The sequence below is a fragment of the Cyclopterus lumpus genome, chromosome 3 (assembly GCF_009769545.1).
Source record: "Cyclopterus lumpus isolate fCycLum1 chromosome 3, fCycLum1.pri, whole genome shotgun sequence".
Classification (NCBI taxonomy): domain Eukaryota; kingdom Metazoa; phylum Chordata; class Actinopteri; order Perciformes; family Cyclopteridae; genus Cyclopterus; species Cyclopterus lumpus.
Genome location: NC_046968.1, coordinates 9,333,147 through 9,356,001, shown reverse-complemented (window position 1 = coordinate 9,356,001; position 22,855 = coordinate 9,333,147). Strand labels below are relative to the sequence as shown.

Genomic DNA, 22,855 nt, shown 5'->3' with positions numbered 1-22,855 from the left:
TGTTTAAATGAATGCTGTTATTATTCGTTGCACGGCCAGGTGCATTGCCTGGTGGAAAACGGAGCGGTGCTGGAGAGAGGCGACAACAACGGTACCAGAGGTTCAGACCGGACGACCGGCTGCCAGAACCCGGCTCTGGTGGCCTCGCTGCTTAAGAAAGGGTCCAAGATGGGTATGAACACCATACTTACAATAACCGCCCGACAGTAAATCACACCTCCAGGAATGTTATAGTCAAAACCAAATGTTCCAGAAAAGATTTATTTTACCACACAATTCAGCGGGTCCTTTAACTGCACTACGTCCTCTAAAATGTCACAACGCCGAATCAACACTTCTCTGGCCAAACTCAATGTATTTATAATCGTATCTGACTTCAACCAATCAATGAAGACCCCGATAGAATTGTATGATGTGCTATATTTGAGCTCCTGCACGCTCTGCATTTATGTCGCGTTATATTTGCCTATTTAACTCCCATGCAGTATTTTGTTCCTCTGTATTCAGCTGTTTTACATTAACTTCTCTCGCCCCCTTTTCCCCCCCTCTCTTTGGTCCGTCCCTGGTCGCTCTCCTTCATCAACCCAAAGGCTACAGAACGGCTCCCCACGATCGATCAGGTACTTGATTCATGCAAGGCGCAAAGTAAAAGTGACCAGGCGAGACCGATAATAAAAAGATACATATTTGTACCCCTCCACCAGGTCACGCGACGTGGGCGATGGCTTCCTCCAAACCCGACATTCTCCTCATTCTGCTGCAGAAGCTGATGGAGGAGGGGAACATGCTTTACAAGGTACATTACGGGGGAATGTTGTCGACAGCGTGTTGCTGAGGACGACACAAACCCTGCAGCCTCTTAGTTGAATAGACTTCAAACGAGGTGCTTTGTGGATTGGTTGTCAGAAATGGTCTTCCCTCTTCCTGTGTGTTTCTCAGAAGGGACGAATGAAGGAGGCAGGCCAGCGTTATCAGTATGCCCTGAGGAAGCTGCCCCGTGACGGCCAAGGAGAGGAGCTGAAAGGGCTCAAAGACCTGCGGGTCTCCCTCTATCTAAACCTTTCCCGCTGCCGCAGGAAAACCAGCGTAAGGCCCACAGCTGTAACAAACTGCTCATGCACTATTTAACAGGTTTATTAGAAGCTGAGCGGATGGCAGGAGGGCTGGCAAGCTAGACGGGTCCTTAAGATATACCATTTATTTGTATCAACATTAGAAGATGATGTCAGCACCGGTATAGCTCGCTGTAAAAATATCTTTGCTTTTCAGCTCTAATTGCAAGTCTCCCTGGTAAACAGAACGTGCGCGTAGGACCTGGAAGCAGGTGGTGACATAATGAATAACTGCGTGCTGTTGGTATGGAGATAGATGTGCATGGCCTGCAGCCAGGTTGGGAACCCACCCTGGTGATGACAGACGTCCTAACAGACTGTGTAAAAATGCCATCCTTAGGGTCACTGTGGCCGATGAATAATGGGGCAGATAATGTGATGTGATAAGGTCACTCTACCTGGCAGGCCAGCTCGCGCACTCTTTTTCTCCGTTATTTACAGTGGATGTGCGAGTGGGCTGGCTAAAGCCTCATATTATGTCAGAATGCAGGTGGTGAGGGGCCAGCGAAGAGACTACATGATACCATCATTAAACATTCAGCAGCAATGTTTGCACATTCGAGGCTGCCATCTTGACCTCCCTCCCAAGGACAGAATTACAATGTGTCATTAAATATTCACCTGCGAGTGATGATGAGAGCAGTAACGAGCCGGGTGAAAAACAAGCAGCTCTCTGTCTGGTCAATACAAATGATTGCAGCCAGACTTCTGTTTCATTAAAACGAGCTTCGATTTTCAGAACCGTATTATGAAGATGCAAACACAAACACTATTTCTATTGGTATGACCTCGGAGTACAGAAACACATTCCAGTGTGGCCACTTAAAAAACACAGCGGATCAGACTGTGGTCTCCGTTTGACACCGGGCTGCATCGAATACTTGAGTTCAAATTAAAATACACCTTTTTAAATGCACCTTTTCCACACAGGATTTTGGGATAGCTGAGGAGTTTGCGACAAAAGCCCTGGAACTCAAACCCAGGTCTTATGAAGCGTATTACGCCAGAGCCCGCGCCAAGAGAAGTAGCAGGTACAACCACATTGAATATGATATCATTTTGCTCAACGGAAAGTAACACTTGCGAGAATCAGCAATTCCCCGGGACGCTACGTCTCTGTAAATTAACTGATTTTTTAAAAAAAAGTTCCTTTGTTCATTTTCTCTGTCCTCCCCAGGCAGTTTGCCGCAGCGCTGGCAGACCTCCACGAAGCAGCACGACTCTCCCCGTCCAACCGGGAGATCCGACGCCTGCTGGTTCGGGTAGAAGAGGAATGCAAACATCATCAGAAGGGATCCAGCAACGACATGGCACAGGGTTACAACAGGGAGCCGCACACCCACCACCATCAGGCCCCAGAGGAGGAGGCAGACGTCTATTCGCAGGGAAGTCTCGAGAGGCGAGTCCCCGCGGAGCAGACTGATGCGGAGAAGGAGGAGGAGGGAGAGGAAGGTGAGGAGGCGAGCCTGCAGTGTGGCAAAAGCGCAGAATTTTGGCCCATGAATCCGTACGCTCCAAACAGGACCCTCCCTGGAGGTGCGGCCTTTGGTTTAGCGGACCAGTCGCCATGTTTCCCTCAAGAGGAATATGTGCAGAACCAACTTTTTGTGGACTTGCCCGAGCCTGTTCCTGCGATCAACAGGCAGACCCAGAACCAGGGCCTCAGCAGGACTCATCACCACTGCCACTCCCTCCAGTCGGGGAGCAGAGTGGGGGGCAGGCCTCTCTCTCTGTGCGGCCCCTCCAGCCCTCTGCCAGGCAGACATAGCTCCACCTCCCTGAGGCCTGCGCCGGTGCTCGGTATTGACATCGGCCATGGATTAGCCAACGAACACTCTGGACACAGTCCCACTGAGCTCTATCACCCCATGTCCCCCATCAGCTCCTCCCCACCTGGGCCTCTCCAGATGTACCAGCCACGCTCTTCCAGCTTCTCCAGGGGCTCCGACAGACTCTCCACCCACTCTGTGGCTCTGGATGGCCTGGCACTTGCTCTGGGCTCTGGTATGGAGGTCAGAAGGGAGGGTGGTGGCGGAGGAGGGGGGACAGCAGGCTCAAGGGGATCCAGCTCCAGTCAGGCCTCCAGTGGGAACCTGTCGGACGGCGGCAGGCAGCAGGTGCTGGACGCCCCGTGCCCCATCAAGAGCAGCGGTAGCTTCAAGACAAAGCCGGACCTAAAGCCCCGGCCTTTCATGGGAGTAATGGACAAATCGGTGCGAGTCCAGGGCCAGCAGACCTCTGGCCTGGGCCGGCAGGGAGGGGGGCTGGAGAGTTTCAGTATGTCAGTAATGGAGTTCCAGGGTTTGAACAATGAGTTCAAACGCGCTTCATTCCAGGAGCAGCTCTCTGGAAGTCAGGCAAACAGCCAGCAGCAAGGTCGGGAGTTTGGAGAGCGGCTCCACCAGCGAGAGGCCAGAGGCACGGCGCACTCCCAGCTACGCTTCCCCGACGGGAGGCACAGACAGACGAGCTTAACGAGAGACAACCCCGCTCTGCATATGGCTCCCATCAAACCCAAGCGCTCATTTATAGAGTCCAACGTCTGATTATCAAAGTACAGATACAGGCTGTTTTCAACAAACTATGTCCCAAATAAGGTAGCAAGGGAGCCTGCTTTGAGAACAGCTCCCTTCCCTGAGCCTGTTTTGTAGAGTTAAGCTGCTGCACTGCATTTACAATCTAGAACCAGTGTTCAACTCAGGCTACTATGCTTTTGCTTACATGTCTACAGCTACACTAGTGTATTCAAGAAAACCAGACATACCTTAAGTAGGGATACAAAAATAAAAAAAAAGTAGTTTATTATCTCAACTTTTAATTTATTATAACAAATATAAAAGTCAGAGAAAGCTTTGTGCACGAATATATAAAAATATTTAAAAAATCATGCTTGCAGGATAGTTAGTTGGCAGGATATGACTATTTCTATCGTTAAGTGTCTTTTAAAAAACATTTATATTTGTACGGTCTACACTATATTTGCAGATTATATATTTCCCTGTAAGTGGTTAACTGTCAGCATTACAGGCTTCAAAAGAAATGACTTTGTGTGCTTGAGATTCTTTTTCTTGGTACATTTGATAAAAAAAGGGAGCTGTACAGTTGGAAAGTTCTTGTCATAATCGAATATTGAATTGATTGCTTCAAGATTCACAGTACGTTATTTATTTTTGCATAGCAGAGAGCATATTCATATGAAGTGTTTATTGGTTTATTTGGATACAGAGAGAGCATTTACACAAGCAACAGTCAAGGATAGAACATCTTAAGAGACTTTGTACACAGCTGAATGTCCTTAGTTGTCGTATATGGATTACAAAATGTTACCACATTATTATTGTGGTAAAATAAAATATCAATGGAGGACTACATTTCTACATCTCCTTCTTTCACAGTATAATCCATCAAATGTTGCCTCTGCTTCAGTGTGTGGATGGGTAAAAGGTTTATGGAACAACCTAACTTATCTAATCTGACAATCACGCCATCAAAATAAAATGCTTGTATAAAAATGTGGACGTTGCAAATTCTAGGAACTATCTTCATTAATGTCATTCATTTCATTAAGTGCTGAATGTTAGCTGTTCAAACAAGGTTTGCAACAAGCAAGGTCCTGCAATGACACTCTAAGGAGCACAAATATGTCCTGCAGTTAGTGCAAAAAGTAAGGGAACCAACATTAATCATTTTTAATTGGTGTTCCTGATTCAAATGCAAATTAACGCCCCAGTATGTAGCTCCCAGAAACTCAGTTTATTGTTTTCTGGTTGTTCAATCAAAGAAAGGTAACAATGATTATAAAATATATACACGTAAGGCCTCCCAATCAATGTTTTAATTTTAATGCTACATGTTTAGCTTTGTTTATTGATACATATATTTATAAATGCGACTCATTTTGAAATAAACTAATTTGCCTGTTAGTTAGAGCCTAGTCAAAATGTTAGTCATTACACTTAAAAATAAAAAAAAATCAGGAGCCTGCAGTGTACATTTTGTTTACTTGTTTCTATTGTTATGTGGTCTCTATACAGAACTCGTGTTTTTGTATATTGATTAACAAACCAGAAAACTGTCCATGATCAGACAAGACAACCCCCTTTCCCAGCTGATTGACACATCATCACTTTATTAAGTGCATTCAAACGTGCTTATTAACACGTCCAGCAGAGCATGCAGCCACCTGAAGAATCCAATGTTCACTCTCTGTTAGCCCGGTGTTTGGTCTCCACCATCTCCTGAGGGATATATCTGGCTCTTAAACTGCCAAATGCTCCTCAGTTTCATCGAAGAGAGAGTGAACCAAAACAGTACATTTGCAGAAAGCAAAAATCACGTCAAAACCGTCTGTAGAGCTTTGTTGTTATGATCATTTTGATTGTAGCCGCTTTTAAAGTTGTGTTCTTCAGGTGGCCAAAAGGAGCCGTCTCCTGGGATGCTCATATCGCTCTGTAGCTACTTAATTAAATGTTATGGCCATTCAAACTTCATAAACTACAAGTACATTTAGAGTTGTTGCTACAATTCTGCTCCCCAGTGGTTTAAAAAATGTCAGCTTTAAAAATGAATGCAAACAAAGACGCTGCCCCAAGTGTGCAGGTGCCTCATTTGGAACCGAACCATTTGCACCCATACGTGAAATGGCTGTGGCTTCTGTCACTTTAGGGAGAACAGTTGGGATGCTAGTGGTTGGTCTTCCAGCGGCCAATAGCCATCTTCAGGGTGTGGTTAGGGGTGAGCAGCGTCGTCAGTAAAGGGAGGTTGGTCATGGGGCTGGAGCGGTTCTTAGTGCCGATCCAGCCATTGATGGCCTCTCTCTCATACGAGTATCCATCTGGTGGCAACATGTCAATTTATTCTAAATCACTCAAGCAAAACGTTTGGACTCTCATGAGTTGGTGTCATTATATGTAAAAGATCCTCGCTTACCGGCAGCAATGACGGGTTCCCTCATCAGCTCTCTGGTGATTGGACACAAGAACTCGTCAGGAATGCCTGAACACACCGAATCGCTCTTCAGATCCTGCACCTTCCTTAGGAGTTTACTGCGCAGGCCTACTGACTCTATATACACACACACACACACACACACACACACACACACACACACACACACACACACACACACACACAGAGTGTGTGTGCTCTCATTAAAGTAGAACCCACTGGAGCCTCAGGAGGAACAAGCCCAACTGACCCAAACACCAACGTAAACAATAACATCAACATCACGGTTTCGAGCATTCGTTGTTCTTGCGCTTCACACTTTTCACTCTCGGGTGGCCAACGTGAGCGTGGGTGAGAGAGAGAATCACGTCTGCCGACTGTCTGTCCACTTCAGAGTTAAACACGAAGCAGCCACTCAAGCGCATTTGAGCTTGAACGTTGTCGTGTCGGCAACACTGTGTTGCAGAACCCGACGGCCGGAGAACACAGAAACATTTGATTAAGATGTAGAAAAGAACAATCTCGTGAAGTAAAAAGTGGACAAAGCCCTCCGCAGCCTGCCTGATAATCTTACTGGTACGCTTTGTTTCATTTAGTTGCACCGCCTCTTGAGAAGAAAAGCACACTTATTGATTTCACTCCCACCTTTGAACAATAGGCCGGTTCCATCTGTCTTGCATTGCAGTCGATAAAAATGTTCTCCGAGTAAGTTCTGCTAAGGAGAATTAATGCAACGTTACTAAAAACAGAACAATGTGAACGCAAGCTGTCACAGCAGCGGAGCTGTGTAAACTGAGGAGTGATTGACAGTCACTGTGGGATGGAAAACGACGGCATGGAAATACAACAAACATTTGCTGACAACTACAAGACGAATACTGGCCTAGCCGGTAGTCTGGCATCAACAGCATAGCACTCCTGCTTTAGGCTTGGGGGTTACGTATTTTAAAAAGTGTGATATAGTCCAGATGAAGTCAGATAAGCTAAAATGTCCTCTTTTAAAAACCAAGAAGCCCTAATGCTATTGGGAGTAAATCCACTTCATACCTTATGAGAACTACAGTTTTGGGGATTGGGTTATGTAACTAATGAAGTGCTCCAGATTAAAGTCAATACCCACGAGACCGGGTTTATATTCTTACATCGGGGGCAAAAGCGAGCATCAGGACTACGACGGAGCGAGAGGCTTCGCGCCCGCTGAGCCGCGTGCGATGCTCGTCTTCCTCACCTATGTGCAGCTCTGACGTCAGTGTTTCCTTGGTGAGACCGAGCAGCTCCGTCCCGTCGATGTTGTTGGCCCTGAATTTGTCCACCAATCCCTGGAGGCCTTCCTCCTCCAGCCACGCAGCCACGTCCCCCTCCGACCAATCGCTGACCAGCAGCTTGGATCGACTCGCTGAGCTTCTCCCTGAGAGGGCGAGTCAGAGCCATACGCTCAGTCTTGGCCAAATAGTCCCCACGCAACCCTCTCCTGGAATCCTAGAATCCTAATTATTGATTAGGGGGGCCCGTGCCGAGCGTGATATAAATAAATAAATGTCTGGAGGGTTCAATAATATCTTCATTGACACGAGATGAAACCAAAAAGCTGAAAAGGAGCTTGTTTATTGCTGACAAAATTGCGAGAGCAAACATGGACTTTGTACCCACTGCTATACACACGACCATCCCATAATTATGACAACATTATTGTATTGTTTTGTGCACACACAGTATTGCATAAGGGTGTAGGTTCCCCAATGTAGGAAAGGGATATACAGAAAGGAATATTGTAGTGCTCCCTACCTTCACTTGATGTCCGATCAGACCCTTCTAGAATACACACAAAGGAATAAGTGACTGTAAACATGAGCAATGCATCGCAATCTTTCAGCAGACTTGAGACTGAAGAGGGATTAAGGAAAAGAACGTGTAAATAAAACTAACCAGGCAATGACTTCCCGCCTTTCCATTGGACACGAGTTTCATCATTAAAGGAGACAGACACAGACAAAAGATTACACAACACATGTAATCAATCATCAACATATATAGATGTTACTCTATTGGAGTGAGTGTGTGTTTGTGTGTGTGTGTGTGTGTGTGTGTGTCCCACCACGTTCACTGCACCCATCCTCCAGCCTCCAGATGTTGACAGTCTTATCCATGGATCCTGTAGCGATGAGTGGTGAAGTTGGAGAGCAGCAACATGCCGTCACGTATCTGCAACAGTGGACAGGAATCACCTGAGTGTTGGTTGTGTCAACAATGAAGTGGAACTTTCTCTGTCAAATAACTGAAACGAATACCAAAAAGGACGACAAGTGTTTCCATCGATGTTGATCAATCAAATGAAGATACCTCAAATGGAAGGACTCCGTCTGTACGTCTTTCTTTGCACTCGTATCGGGTACAAAGACAAACGGCTTGGGGAGGAACTGAAAGTGGGAAATGTCAAACTTGGAGATATACTTATGAAATAACGTGAACCTGGAGAAGTCAGTTGCTAGAAGCAACTTTTAAGATATTAGTGATTCTGTGAGCAACCGATCCTCAAAGCCCCAAATCTTAGTCCTGAGCCTCGCAGCAGCCGTAAGCCCCCCTGTCTGAGGATCTGAGGCTGCAGTTGGGCTTTTACAGGGTTAAAAGGTGGGTTCAATACCAGACCTGAATATGTGCAATATATTCAAATGCTCTCCATCAGTGATGGCTTACCACGTCACAGGCTGCACTGAAGATCTGAATAAGGATTCAAATTAAATTTTCAGGAGATTCAAAGAAAGTCAAAGCGGCGTTAATGAGGACGCTCTCTCTGAGGCCTGAGCAGGATCGCCCAGAAAATGTTGATCCACAAAAGCCAGTTGACTTCAATCAACGTCTTTATAAAGAATACAAATAAGAAATACCCCAACGCTGTTATCACTTGTGAAGTCAAATGAGTTTCCTTGAGGCATTTTGTCAAGAGCTGTGATTTACTTGGTGTTTGCCATTCATCCACTTTCTCTCAACTTGCCTCATCTACTTCCCCTTCAGATGGAGGTTTTCCAAAGTGACTTTTATTTGCCCCACTGAATTGAAGTGAGCTTTTTGCCTTTCATTCACAGGTGGCTGGATGGACTTAAATAGATTGGAAGTGTGATCATTCAGCTGTGGCTTATGTGTACGTGTCGGGGGAAGAGACGCAGAGAGAGCAGACCTACCTTTTCTTTCTAAAAATGATAAACGCATGCTTCGTGACCACTCTGGGACCTAAAAGGTGCCGCTCTCCCTACAAGTGAGATATTGTTGTAAACGAGCGGTCAAATGTCGAAAATCTGACTTTTACTTCTGATGTTTTATATAATTGATCAATTTGTGGCATCAATGCCTAATAAAAAAACTGTTTGGAAAAATCTCAGTGTGACGTCTCATCACATTTGTCTCAAAAACTAAATAATTCCACAAATACATTGCAAAGCATCTTGCAGTGGATTTCCCCCAGAAATATGTTTATCAAAAACAGATGTAGCTTGCGTATGTTTGTTACCACCAGTTGCCAGAGAACCCGTGTGTGTGGTGAAGTATACATATTTAATTTAGTGTTTTACCAAAGAAAACACAAATATAATTTTGATAAAAACAGTATTAAAAACCATGTTTTTTTCAAATGTAACGTATTATTCTTTAAAAAAAAAAACAATATCTCAATATAACATTTGGTCAAGATAAAAATAACTGAAAGATTATATAAGAAAATATAATACAAAACTACAGACAAGATATTATACCGTCTGGCAAGATGAGAGAAATTAATGTATTTATCTTGGGACTTGATGCTCGTATTCAATGAGAAAATCTAATCAACCAAACGTAACCACGTAAACATAAGTTAGTATTTACCTCTCGTGCTGGTTCAATGTGTAAAGCAAAACTGCATTCTTCTGCAAACAGAAAACAATACATAAACATTGTGTTGTGAATGCATCCTAATATAACATAACCTGTAACGACCAAGTAAATTAATAGAAATGAACTTACGGCGTCATAGACTGTCACAGTTTTGTCCACTGAGCTGAAGGAAAAAAAAGATAAAGCTGTAACTATGTGAGCAATATTTTAAAAAGGAATAATGACTATGGTACATCATGTTCAGGTCCACCTTCACTCATTGAGGAATAAAGCAATCGCTGTCGCCCTCTGGTGGTTGCACTGTAGTATTGCACTCTTATAGTGGTGTCAGTGCCTAGTTGTGCCTGCTTGTAAATCAAGGAATATTATCTATATTTTACATCAATGTCTTGATCCTAAATAGATCCATACATGAATGCTGATCTAGTCAAGCTCAAGATGTTGAAATGTGTTTGTTAAAAAAGTCCATCAAATACGTTTTGTATATAATTTACTCAACTGCTGACCGTTACCAACATATTGTAGATGTTTCATTATACTCCAGGTAATAATTGGTTGAACATTCATTTGATTTTGCACAGAGCCAGACAGGAAAAATTGTCTCAAATCAATTTAAAAAACAGCTTTGGAAAATGGTTGTCAGAAATGTATTAAGTATACATAATCTGCATTAAGAGGTTAAAACGTCCAAAATCACCAATATGCTCGCTAAGCCTCTTAAAGATCCTACCCAGACACGAGCAGCTGCCCGTCTGAGGAGAAGGCACAGGAGAGGACCGGGGCCGACTGGCCCCTCAACGTGTGGAGGAGCCGCATCTTAGATCCTACCAGGAGCCACACACACACGGACACACACACACACACACAGGTGATTTGTTTTGATATACTGAAGCTGATATATATATATATATATATATATATATATATATATATATATATATATATATGCTGAACAAAAATATAAACGCATGAACAAAAATATAAACGGTGTGTTTTTCTTCAACAAACTCAAATAAAAGATCTAAGACTTTTGTCTACGCACACAAATGGCAGGTTTTGCAGAAAAATGTGTTGACAAATTAAATTTAAATATGTGCTAGTGGCACTCTTTTGCAAAGACGTGTGCCCTCAAGGTGCTGATTCAACAGCTCACTAGCAAAAAGCAACAAAAGCAATTGGGTTGCCATATTTCTGTATTTCTGTTCAGCGTTTGACAAACCAGTTACCTCCTGAGGTGAACTTGGTAATGGCCCAGATCTTCAGGAGACTGTCTTGCCCACAGGACGCCAGACAAAACTGCACGACTTGACCACCTAAAAAGGACAAAAAACAAACAAACAAATATTGTTGTGTGTTACCAAACAAAATCAGACTATATTCATGTTGTTGTCCCTCACGGGGATGAAGGACAAACAGCTGTGCTCACGACTGGCTTGATTTTGAGGAAACTTGTTGGTGGATGTCAATATAACAGTAATGTCCCCTCCTCTACTACCACCTTCATCTTCTAGAAAGAGATTTGGTATAATAATGTGACAGTATGTGCTGTAACTAGGAGACATGCATTTTTATTAATGTGAAAGCCGACTGATATTATCAGCCAGAAATGGCGTACCAGAGATATCAGTATATTTTGACAGTTATGAAAAAGGAAATTGCAGCATTTTATAGGTCACTTTCTTAATAATAGTTTAATATTAAGATATGTAATTATTTATAGTCCAAAATATTACTTTAAATATGAATGTGTCTCATATGTACTGTTGCTCTCACATTTCAACTGTAAAATATCTTGCTTCTGTACATATATCTCTAGCAAACCTTTTGATAACCAGATTTGAGGGATTCTTGGCATAATATTGGACTTCAGAAGTTTATAAGAAAAAATACTAAATTGTATTTTATGATTTCTTTACTCCCAAATGCCACCAGAAACACCTGACTAAGCCGTGTGTCAGAGAGCAGAAGACAAACACAGCAACGGTTTGTCACCGCTGAGGATGCTGGGAGCGAAGGTGCAGCAGGTGACCCCCAGGTCGTGAGCGTTCTTCTCCACGTGGAGCTGGTTCATGTCCAGGTCCCACAGGCGCAGGTCCCCGTAGGTGGAGCCGGTCATGAACACCTGACTGCAGGGGCTGAAGGAGCAGGCCACCATGGTTGTGTCGTTCACCGCTCCGGTCCTTTACAAACACAACCGACGAGCAGCTGCATCAGCAGGCACATCTTTTATTGCCATCGCTCAAGTACAGGAACACACTGTTTTATAACGTAATGCAACTGCAAACGGTGGCGTTAGGAGAGCTGTTTGCACTTTGCACTGAGGTTTCAGCTCCCTTTGTCAAGATATGAGAGAGACGTGTAACTATGTTGTATATCTGTATGAATAGGCCTGCAGTTAACAATGTATCATTGTTTCATCTGCTGAATGCTTTTTCCTATGAATCTATGAATCACCAAGTCCATAAAATATCAAAACGTAGTGAATTAAAAAACCCGAAACCAAACCCGTGTAAATGTATTTGCTTGTTTCAGCTCTATAACAACGGAAGCTAGATTCAAATGTACCTGCGCAGCTGTTTGGAGGGGAAATCCCACAGAGCCAAAGAGCCGTCCGATGCTCCAGAAACCAGGTGGGCAGAGTCCGGAGAGAACGCACAGATCCTCACTGGACTACGACCGGGATGCTCCAGGACGAACTCGATCTCGCCGGTGACGGTGGACCAAACCATCGTGGTTGCGTCCGTGGAGCACGAGGCCAGGAACTGTCCGCAGGGGCTGAAGCAGCAGCAGTGGACGCCGTATCCGTGTCCGGACAGCGGCGAGAAGGGCAGCTCGGAGAAGTCGCGGGAGTTGTACACCCTGAGGGTTTTGTCCCCGGAGCACGTGGCAAACAGTTCGCCGGAGAAGGCGCACCAGTTGACATCATCCCGATGGTCTTGTAAGGTGCAGATCAGAGATGTCATTTGTCGAGCCGGTCCTGAAGTTCACACAGAGAAGTACAAAATGAGCAGAAGGGCCCATTTCAATTGTAATTAATGACGCACTAATGTGCACATGGCTTCAATGTTGCATTAGCATCACACATACTTGGTAGGCCTACATTATGACGTGCGTCTCATTTCAGAAGCATGTACATATTAAAATATCCCTGATATAATTATTATGTAAATAATGTGTACATTGCTTTAATAATGTAGCTGATGAAGGGCTAGTTTTAACTGCAATAAACACTATTTATGGCTTGTGAATTTTGTTTTAAGCTAAACATAATACATCATCATTTATTTATTACATAACAAACATAACGAGCAGCTAATGCTGCCAGATAAAAGCAGTGGCGTAACGTCCCCTTTTTAAATGTAGTGGAGTATAAGTATAAAGTAGCTGCAAAGAGAAATACCCCAGTGAAGTACAAGTATCTCATTAAATGCAGTACTCGAGTACACGTCACTTCGTTACTTTACTGAACTGTAGACGCCTTTTGAGGAGCCGGGCTCGTTCACATTGAACGCAGCAGAAAACAAGAACAATACGAATGGTGCCGTCTGTTTGTTAAGGAGACAACGAACACGAGCTCCGTGACAGCATGAGCTCCATGAGCTCGGCTGTCCACACCGACCGAGAGCAACCGGAGAGGAGCCCCGCGGGGGAGCCGGTGGCTAACGTTACAGCCGAGAGCCAACTGCCTCCTTCGTGTGAGAACATCTGATTATTAGGTATTATTCAGAGGCACGCGTTTATAAAATCTAACGGAACCGCACGTTACCTTTCTCCGTCGTGTTGCCCCGGTTCAGTTCGACGTTGTTTACTTCCTCATCGATCAGCTGACTGTGATGCACCGCGGGTGACGTCACCCTGAAGGCAGGACTGAGTGCATTCACTGGAGTAGCCTACATGTAGTACAAGTACATGTAGTACAAGTACTACATGTACTTGTAGTACAAGTACATGTAGTACAAGTACATGTAGTACAAGTACATGTAGTACAAGTACATGTACAGTTCTGAGGTACTTAACTTGAGTATTTACATGTTATGCTAATTCCACTATTTGTGTAACTAGTTAGCAGATTAGTAATACAAATGTAATCAACAAATCAAATGTGACGTATTATTATAGTTTAAAATAAGGGAAGGTAAGGGGGGGAAGTCCACAAGATACTGTGGTAGTAGTAGTGCATGAAGTCCTTTAGAGCGGCAACATTAAAGCAATGTACACATTAATGCATGAATAATCCAGTTATATAACATACATTATTCTAAAATATGCCATTCCGCATATTATGTAAAAGTATGCCATAAATTATATAATGTGTACTTTTACTTTTGGTAGCTCATGCATATTTTGAGGAACATACTTTTGTACATTTGTGAATGTAGGACTGTTACTAGTTACAGAGTCTCACTGTGATATTGATCCGTAAGATCTGAGTATTTATGAGGACTTTAAGTGGGTCACGATGGCCATTTGGAGTACTTTGGATACTATTATGTTTATTTAGTAAGGACAGTTGTTGTAAAACCTGATGCGTTTTTTGCACAGTGGTTACTCACAATTCATCAAAATGCATGTTCAGTATTCATTTGCATAATTCATTCAACACAGTGCGTGAACCCCATCACTGCTGAGGAGTCCAATTAGAATGTTATTTTACTTCAGTTTAAAGAAAAAAAACTTTTTATTTAATTTTTATATAATAGATTTTACAGCCTGGTTACTTGTTACATTTCAGGTTAAGACATATAAACAGTCATAGACAAAACATATAAGTATGTAGGTATATAAAGTAGTTAAGACAACATTAAAATGCTGCACATGTTCGGGCCTCCAATATGACAGAGAGCGGCCATTCTGAGTGAAAAGCAGATCTTCTTTCCATCCGTTCCTCTCTACTTTCAACCCAATTAAAATAGAACTACACATACAGGCCTTTTACCTTCAATAGAGAATTACCCCGTGTGGTATTGCTAGTTTAAATGATCAAAATACTTCTTCAACAACTCCCTTTATGCATTTTTGTTATTGTCTGCAAAATCTCGAGCACATGATCTTGAAATGTTTTTTATGTTTGTGTTTTTGATAGCACTGCAGGACTGAGGTATTTGATAGTAAGGTATTAGATGAACTTTCTACAAACTGTTAAGCTTGTATAAAGAATAAAAGGGATTCATCCACACATCTGCCACCATGACTTTTTGCCAAAAAAACATCCTGTAGGATAGAATTGAAATAAAACAAGTTGAAGTCATTACGTTGAAAACATCCTTTTAATAGGTCCGTGCCACACACTAGTGAAAAATAAAGCTCCTACAAAAGAATGATACTTTTATTCCACAATATCTTAAATAAAGTAACTTCAAGTACTCTTGACTTGGGTACAAAAAAATCTAGCTGCCTCCATCAGGCCACAACACACAGCAAGGTTCAACACAGTGGTTACAAATGGCCTTAGGTCCTCTGTATTGTGGCAGATTACGAGGAAATGCATCATGGAAGCATAACTGAATGCTTGTTGTTCCTTTTTTTCTGCTATGGTGAGGAATGATTTCTGTATCACTGTCCAACTTTGGAGGCCTTGTTGGATTGAAATCATATAAAAAAAAACGGATGTTGTCATAAGAATGAAAACTAAAAACAATAACATCCCCTACATGCCCCTGTTGGAAGGGTAGGCACTACCAAGATTAAGGATACCACAGTGTTTGCAGAGGATATGTATATACTGTACAAACAATATTTATGATAATGTTTTCATCACGTTCACTAAAATAGAATGCTACAATCATTCTAAGGCATAAACAATATCTTAATATTCTTAAACAATTTTTACACATCGTTCCAAACAAGACATAATATTGACATTAATAAACAGTATATACACATGAATCACCATTGTCTAACTGTCCGTCTGCTGTTCCTGTAAATAAATGCAGTTTTACAGTTTGAACATATGAATACAGTCCTCTGATGCCCCAAAGCACTGAACAGTGTAAACAGTTTTCTTTTTTTCTTGGCTTTGTTTAATATTTGGGAGAAAAAATTATAACACAAAGACACATTCCTTTTTAATTCAAAGCAGTTCAGCTGATTCTTCCTTTTCATAGAAAATGAAGTGGACCTTGATTCATAAATAATTATTACAAAATTAAATACATTCACTATAATACGATTAAATAACAAAAGAATATTTACAAGTAGTGGAAAGTCTTCTAGCGCAGACACATCAGTGACAGTTGAGGATTAATTCAGTGCAGTGTTCTGAGACAGGGAATGGTATTGCACTACAACACCCCATTTCTACGGGACTCTTTGGGGCTTTTATCCCTGTTGTAATAAAATCCAGCGCACCTCATGTAATGACTTTTTTTTTCCTTCTCCCCCAAGGTGACATCTCATCTTATGCACACCCAGGATTTCTTATTACGGATTTTACTTCTTCCATCCTGCAAAGCCACATTCTCCATCAGAAAATCAAAACAAATGTAAAACCTGGTGCTCCGGTATGAAAAGTTGAATGGGTTTTCTGGAGAGAATCTGAAACAGACCTTTAGATTGTTTGTTTCAGAAGCTCGGTCCAGCGCTTCTCAAAGAACTTCCTCATGTTATGTCCAGCTCGACCAATGTCTGAATTGTCTTCATTGAATTTTTCACAGTTATCAAAGACCAAGTTGACGTCAATGATGAAGGTCTCAAGGTTTTGATACCTGAAATTTAAAAAAAGAAAGTCTTAAGTTGAGACCACATTCTGTGGTGGAACTAACACTCGTTTTTTCTGCCAAAACACCAGTCTGACTTTTTAAAATCCTGTCGAAATGTCCTGAAAGCCTTCAGTGAAAACAGAACAAACAGAGGCGATGGGAACTTACTGGCTGTTCACAAGCTTCTCACGGATGGTGGAGAAGTCCATCGATTTCTTGATGACCTTTCTGTAGCCGGGGACCGATTTCAGGTTGACGGGTGTGAGAAAAGGCCATGCATCCTGATGCCGCTCCAACTCAGCAAGCAGCACCCTGTTGGACACACAAACACACACAAATGTACAGAAACAGCTGTGGAGCTTTCTTCCACTGGGACGTTTATAATGTCCTCTTCCTTTAAAGGAGCAGTGTGTAAGATTCAGTGATAATCCAATATAATTATAATTATAATTATAATCCATCACTCGCCCAAACTGAACTCATAGTTGACTTTGTGCTGAAAAAATACGACTTGTAATCTTAATAGAAAAGGCTGAATTGGATTTGTTACAAGCAGACCTTACATTTAAACCACAGAAGAATCTTATTCACTGATTAAGAGAAATCAACCTCTTGATACTGTCCTACGGCGACTGTAAAAGCGTTTAAGAGGGGCAGATATCTATAGATAAGTGAAGGATTCAATAGAAAGACGAGTATGAACTCGCCAGGGGCACATACCTGCATAATCCCAGGTCCCTGTTGTTGTCTCGAGCCGTCTTGGCTCTCTTCACACACACAGGGTTCTCCTGATTGGCTGCTGGCGGAGCAGGCAAGCTTTCCTCGGCTTTCCTCTTCCTGTTGGTGTCTTTTGCTCCTTTCTTGGGCGTGCTGCTGGTGCTGGCCGGGTCGTCCTCCGCTACCTCTCCGTTACCTGCCTGCTTCCCGTTCTTCTTCCCCTCTCCACCTTTTTTAGCACCTCCTCCGCTTGATGTTGCTGGTTTGCTTGGAGGTTTTTTGTTTTTGGGAGATGGTCCACTTGCCTGCAGAGAGTAAACAATGCATTCTTTGAAGTCTGGTGCAATGAACTAAAAAAAACTAAAGGGTCCACTGACCGATTTGTCATACTAATGTTGGCCTTTTCAGAACAATTAGTTCATTTTGTCATATATCATTTAGACCACCAATATTATTAGTTTCTTCCATGACCCCATCTAAATAAAAAACATCACAATAAGCTTGAAATAAAAGGTCATTTCTCTGAATTTTATGAATTGGAGAGTTTTCTTGTCACTCAATAGGATTCATGCAAACGCAATTGTGCAGAAAATACAATTTCAAGGTAAACGTAAGAAAACAGAAAATGTATATTCCTTGGAGTTGTTTTCTCTGTTGCACGTGGTTTTCTCTCTCTCTCTCCCACTATTTACTCTCACCTTTCTATTGCCCACTTTCAAATAAATGCATAAAATCCCCCAAATTGCTTTGAGCACAATGATGTGAGTACTGAGGAAAAATATCATCCATCGACAGGTTTAAATACAAAAATATCTGTTTTGGCTGTCAAATACCACCATTTGCAAATGCTGCATGTGTTAATTAATTCAAAAATAATTTCCTAAAATTCTAAGTTGTAGAAGAAGGTGTGAATCAAAGAAAAACTTGTAGAAAATCTCAGATTTGCTGTACAAATAATCAACCGTGGAGAGATGATGAATGGGCTTGATACCTTGGATATGCAGGCAGGGCAGTACCAGTCTCCCTCTGGGATAGTGGTGATCTTGGGTTTGTGACAGTAAGTGTGGCAGCCTTTGTCACAGCCGTCACACAGCAGGAGGAGGTCCTCGTTATCTCCTTTCCTGCACATCTGACAGTACTAAAAAAACAAGTGCATCCATTAAAAAAAACAGCATACTCCTTCTGAATAGAGCTGTTTTTTAATTAACGCGGTGGAAATACGCTGCTCACCACTTTCATGATGGACCTCTCCCAGGCGATAGACTTCTGCAGTTGCTGGATACACATGGCTAACTGGGCAGCGCTACGCACTTCAGTCAGAGCCTTCCTCCACACCTTCATGCCGTGGGCCACCTCCTCCTCGCTGCTGAGAGAAGATAATGAGAAATGATGAGACACAGAAAGGCTCACATATATGTGAATATGTGGGCGTATTTACACACACACACACACACATACACACAATAGGCAGTAAACTGTATCAGTTGAGCCAGCCGCCAACAAGACAGCAGAACAGAAAGAGCTCCAGCTGTGCAGAGACAGGCATGAGGATTTGGAGGGGAGGGGGGGTGTAGGGCGCCAAGGAGAGGTACACACCGATTTTGTTATGTTAAGTGGAACTTCATGCAGAAAGAGTGAAAACCTGTGAAAGTGTACACTGTACAGTGGGAGACATGAGTATGCCCATAACCAAGGTTACTGATGCACAACACCATGCAGATGACTGCAGAAAGAAACAAGCCAGTAAACAAAACCTATACAGGAAATGAAACTGAGTGGAGACCCCCACCCCGCCCAAGAAACCGCACAAGACCAAACAAACAAACAAAAATGCAACAAGCCACCACAGAAATCTGCTGTGAAAGCAGCAAAGACCCTCCCTGTTTGAGTAGTATGGGAAACATAAAGCACACACAGAGAGAAGAAAGGGTCTTAGTGGGAGAGTGGGGAGCTTTGGTTGGAGAAATGACCTACCCTTCCCTGTCAGCACTAGTGGATGGGGCAGGAGCAGGGACAGTGACCGTACCCACATTATCCAGCCTGATCTGAATGGTGGTACCTAAGGGGCTCCTCAGGTACCTTCTCTCGATGTTGCGCTCCAGATCAGCCAGACGTGTCACTGCTATGTCCAGCGGGTTGTCCATGTGACGCATCACCCCGCCCTTCTCTGCCCGCTCCTCCGGGTGCTCCTTGTCTCCCGCGTTGGCAGACCTTGGCGTTGGTTTGGTGGGGGGCTTGTGCTCATAATACACCAGGTCCTCTCGCTCGGATTGAGGGTCCGGAAATGTCCAGCCCTGGGAGAGGACATCAGGCCTCTGATCACACCACTCCGCATGTTAAAACATGTTTCTTACACCACTGGCAAAATGCGTAGGGTTATGTAAGTGTTGTTACCTTGACCTGCAGGCTGGCGGCGGTGACCTTCCTCTCCAGCTCCTCTACCTGCTGCAGCACAGCAATGTCCATCTCCATCGCCTGCTCCTCAACACACCAGCCCCGCACAGACTCCACACTGACCTGGCTCTCCTCCAGCTCACGCAGCTCGATCATGGCCACTAGATGGACGACATGAGAGACATCAGTCAGCCATGGATGCACATACAAACACCCTCGCCGATGTAGGTAAACACATGAGCAGTGAAGCCAAACATCCACGGATATTCATGTGGCTTGGTCATAAATAATACAGTGTTTGCAGTGTATTCAGTAATCATCAAGGGCATGCATCAATGTTTGAACATCAGCACAACAAAACTGTATGTGTTGCTGTACAAAATAATCTAACTCCTACATACATACATACAGTATATGCTATATAAACTGTGATGATGTGCTCAAAGGGAGTGTTGAAGCACTTACCGTCTCTGTGTTTGGTGCAAACCTGGGGGATGATCTCTGTGTATTTCTGCATTTGCCTCTGGAGGCCTTTCTCTCTTATGCCCCGGCTGTGGAGAGCGCTGACTAAAGCCCTCAGCTGCTCGATGTTAGACACCCGCCACCACCCTGTCAGATTCTCTGTGACAAGGAGCACAAACAGGCACGTAGACTACAAGTCAAAGAACATACATCACAGTAAAACGGTGCTTCGTTCAGCTACGCTATATGTAATGCAAATGTAATTGCGTACAGTGGAGCAGAACATTCCCAAACCCAATTATCTTGGGATTTTTCAGGGGAAATCTGTGAATTCTTCTCAAATAAGAAAACAGGCAGTGATTACGGCCTCGACTTTAATATCGTCACTTACCCTCTGGAATAGGCCGAGGTGTGGTGTGGTCTTGGGATTTGGGCATCTCCAGGGCAGGAGAGGACATGGATGAGGTTTTCTCAATGCAAGGTAAAGGTGATTCACTCTTGCTGGAGACACTTGCTGCTGTGTTGCCCTCCAGAGAGTGACCCAGCATGGGATTGGGGCTGCTGCACAGAGGCAGACTGGGACTTATCATGCCACAGGGCCAGCCTCCGAAGGAAACTCCGAGCAATGAAGCACCAGACTTCACCTGGGGAGAACAGAGGGAAAAACAAAAGGGTGAGGGAAGTGGAGGAAAACGTGACTGAGGGTCACGGCTTATGTGATCTTGTACATGGCAGTAACACAACTGTGCAGAACACAGCTATCTCTATTTGTGTCAGGCCAGCAGCCTCACCTGCAGGGCAGATAGTGGGTAGTTGAGGAGGCCAGCCGGATGGTGCGGGCTGACAGAGGCTGAGGCAGCAGAAGGGGTGAGAGGCAGGGCGGGGGACTGAGGTGGGGATCTGGGCCTGGCTGGGGTGGAGGATGCCTGGGGGGACACACGGGGCACTCCTGGAGGAGGCGTGGTGATGGAAGTGAGGTCACAGGGGTTGCGAGGGAGCAGACTGAACCAGTGTCCGCTCCTCTCTGTCAGGACTCTGAGCAGCTGGTCGTTGGCTTGGAATGAGAGGTACGGAGATGGAGCTGGGGAGGAGGTTGGAGGAGTGTTCCCTGAGCTTTCACGTGGGGCTGGCAGGCAAGGGACTGATAAAGAGGTTGAGGCTGGGGGAGGGATGCTTGTAGTGTCATTAGTGGTCACCATGGAGTGGGTTGTTGCTACTGCTGGCTGAGAGGTATTGTGAGGGGGGGAGGATGATGTTCCTGTGGTTGTGGCAACAGGAGTGCCCAAGGGGCTCGTGCCGTTTTGTCTCACATGGGGACTCTCCTTGTCCTCTGCCATCCCCGTTTCTTTGCCGACGTCCTTGTTGGCGTCCTGGAATGTGCACAGTTTGGAAACACAGCCTGGCTGCTGGTAGAAGAGGGCGTTTTTCTTCCTCTCGTGCTTTTTTTCCTCCTCTGTCTCGTGGTCCAGGCCTCGCGTTTGAATGCTCTGCCCATCGAGGTTGGTGGGTTTCTCCTTCTGCAACTCGATCTCCTGAGGTTCCTCCTTGACCTTGACCTCCTCTGCCGCTCTCCTCCTCCTCTGTCGCTCCTCCTCCTGTTCCTCTGGAGCTGCGGGGATAGAGTGCTGTTAATCCAGCTGAAAACTACCGTGGTTGAGAGCTAATTCTTATGTAACATTATTCAACTATTGCTTTTGGGAGAAAAGTAGAGATGCCTTAGATTAATATAGTTTTAGTCGTTGAGGATTAAGACAAAGTAAAACATCATCAGCATGTTTTACATTGCAAAAAACTGCTGATCGTGCATCTAAACAGATGTTTTCATAACATTTCTTCCCTCCCCTTCCTGCAACATGAACTCTGATGATTTTTATTTTCCAGACTGAGTGTGCATAAAATGTGCTCTGCAATCAGACGAGCAAATTGAAGCATCTTAACATGGGAATTCATCACACTTGGCATGCAGTGTGCTGTAACTACCTTCTCCGCTCTCCATGGCTTCAATGAAGACCCCTCCACAGTGGGGAAGTACCCAGTACCGGCGGCGGTAACGGTCCTGGCCATACATCATGGAGCGCAGAGAATGGGAGATTTCAAACAGCTTCCTCCTGGTCTGATGGTGTTGCTGCAAATGTACAAAACATACTCTGTGATTTCTGTACATTGTTTTGATCTATGCATGGAAAAACAAAAAAGACACGCATGCTACCACCTGTCCTTTTGTAATCACGGTGATATATTGAGCATTACTTGTTATGCTAATGAGGTAATTTATTATGCTAATTAATGCCTTCATCACTCAGCGTACATGAACATAATATGAACAAAACACATAGTTGCTTTATATTAAAGCATGTAGAGGTTGTAGCATTTTTATTCTTTCCCCTAACCTGATCTATTATTTGAGTGTAGGATGTTTGAGGTGTATTCAATTGTATTTAAACACATCTTCACGGCAACATACAGTGAAGTCCTTCACGACCATGAACGATGATTATGTGAAAGCAAAAAACAGCAATAATGTTCAACATTTTTGTCGTTGATCTTTCCTTAGTTGCTTCTCTAAGAGAATGTTGTTCTTATTTCACCGCGTGTGTCGTTTTTCACCAAACATTATCAGTGTCAACCAAGCGTGCATTTCCTTTCTGATTTCTTCTG

At 43.8% G+C, this 22,855-nt stretch overlaps 3 protein-coding genes across 5 annotated transcripts in view; 1 reads left to right on the top strand and 2 right to left on the bottom strand.

Annotated features, from left to right (window-relative positions):
• tanc1a (tetratricopeptide repeat, ankyrin repeat and coiled-coil containing 1a) overlaps window positions 1-3,960 on the top strand; it is a 29,375-nt gene extending 25,415 nt beyond the window's left edge. Inside the window, exons 25-29 of the mRNA XM_034560332.1 lie at window positions 40-172; window positions 705-796; window positions 940-1,086; window positions 2,043-2,143; window positions 2,290-3,960. Coding sequence (XP_034416223.1) covers window positions 40-172; window positions 705-796; window positions 940-1,086; window positions 2,043-2,143; window positions 2,290-3,658 — 1,842 coding nt within the window. The 3' untranslated portion in view covers window positions 3,659-3,960. The remainder of the gene's footprint in view (window positions 1-39; window positions 173-704; window positions 797-939; window positions 1,087-2,042; window positions 2,144-2,289) is intronic.
• Window positions 3,961-4,261: 301 nt separating this feature from the next.
• wdsub1 (WD repeat, sterile alpha motif and U-box domain containing 1) lies at window positions 4,262-13,754 on the bottom strand. Of its 3 annotated transcripts, none has more exons than XM_034560306.1 (13): window positions 13,693-13,754; window positions 12,492-12,903; window positions 11,919-12,106; window positions 11,153-11,239; window positions 10,657-10,750; window positions 10,056-10,089; window positions 9,918-9,958; window positions 8,155-8,261; window positions 7,986-8,003; window positions 7,845-7,871; window positions 7,288-7,467; window positions 6,042-6,176; window positions 4,262-5,946 (listed from the first exon to the last, which is right to left on the bottom strand). In XM_034560306.1, the coding sequence occupies exons 2-13, from the start codon at window positions 12,887-12,889 to the stop codon at window positions 5,795-5,797; spliced, it is 1,461 nt and encodes a 486-aa protein (XP_034416197.1). In that variant the 5' UTR covers window positions 12,890-12,903; window positions 13,693-13,754; the 3' UTR covers window positions 4,262-5,794. The 3 variants fall into 3 exon arrangements, with proteins under 3 accessions (XP_034416197.1, XP_034416204.1, XP_034416212.1); XM_034560313.1 differs by lacking the exon at window positions 4,262-5,946 and adding an exon at window positions 6,705-6,771 and having other exon boundaries at window positions 6,048-6,176; XM_034560321.1 differs by lacking the exons at window positions 4,262-5,946; window positions 6,042-6,176 and adding an exon at window positions 6,200-6,771.
• A 1,420-nt stretch (window positions 13,755-15,174) lies between these two features.
• Window positions 15,175-22,855, bottom strand: part of baz2ba (bromodomain adjacent to zinc finger domain, 2Ba) — a 51,079-nt gene continuing 43,398 nt past the window's right edge. The window contains exons 30-40 of the mRNA XM_034563244.1: window positions 22,178-22,322; window positions 20,989-21,806; window positions 20,589-20,841; window positions 20,201-20,356; window positions 19,736-19,896; window positions 19,316-19,635; window positions 18,572-18,707; window positions 18,333-18,479; window positions 17,345-17,646; window positions 16,793-16,936; window positions 15,175-16,630 (exon numbers count right to left, since the gene is read on the bottom strand). Coding sequence (XP_034419135.1) covers window positions 16,474-16,630; window positions 16,793-16,936; window positions 17,345-17,646; window positions 18,333-18,479; window positions 18,572-18,707; window positions 19,316-19,635; window positions 19,736-19,896; window positions 20,201-20,356; window positions 20,589-20,841; window positions 20,989-21,806; window positions 22,178-22,322 — 2,739 coding nt within the window. The 3' untranslated portion in view covers window positions 15,175-16,473. The remainder of the gene's footprint in view (window positions 16,631-16,792; window positions 16,937-17,344; window positions 17,647-18,332; window positions 18,480-18,571; window positions 18,708-19,315; window positions 19,636-19,735; window positions 19,897-20,200; window positions 20,357-20,588; window positions 20,842-20,988; window positions 21,807-22,177; window positions 22,323-22,855) is intronic.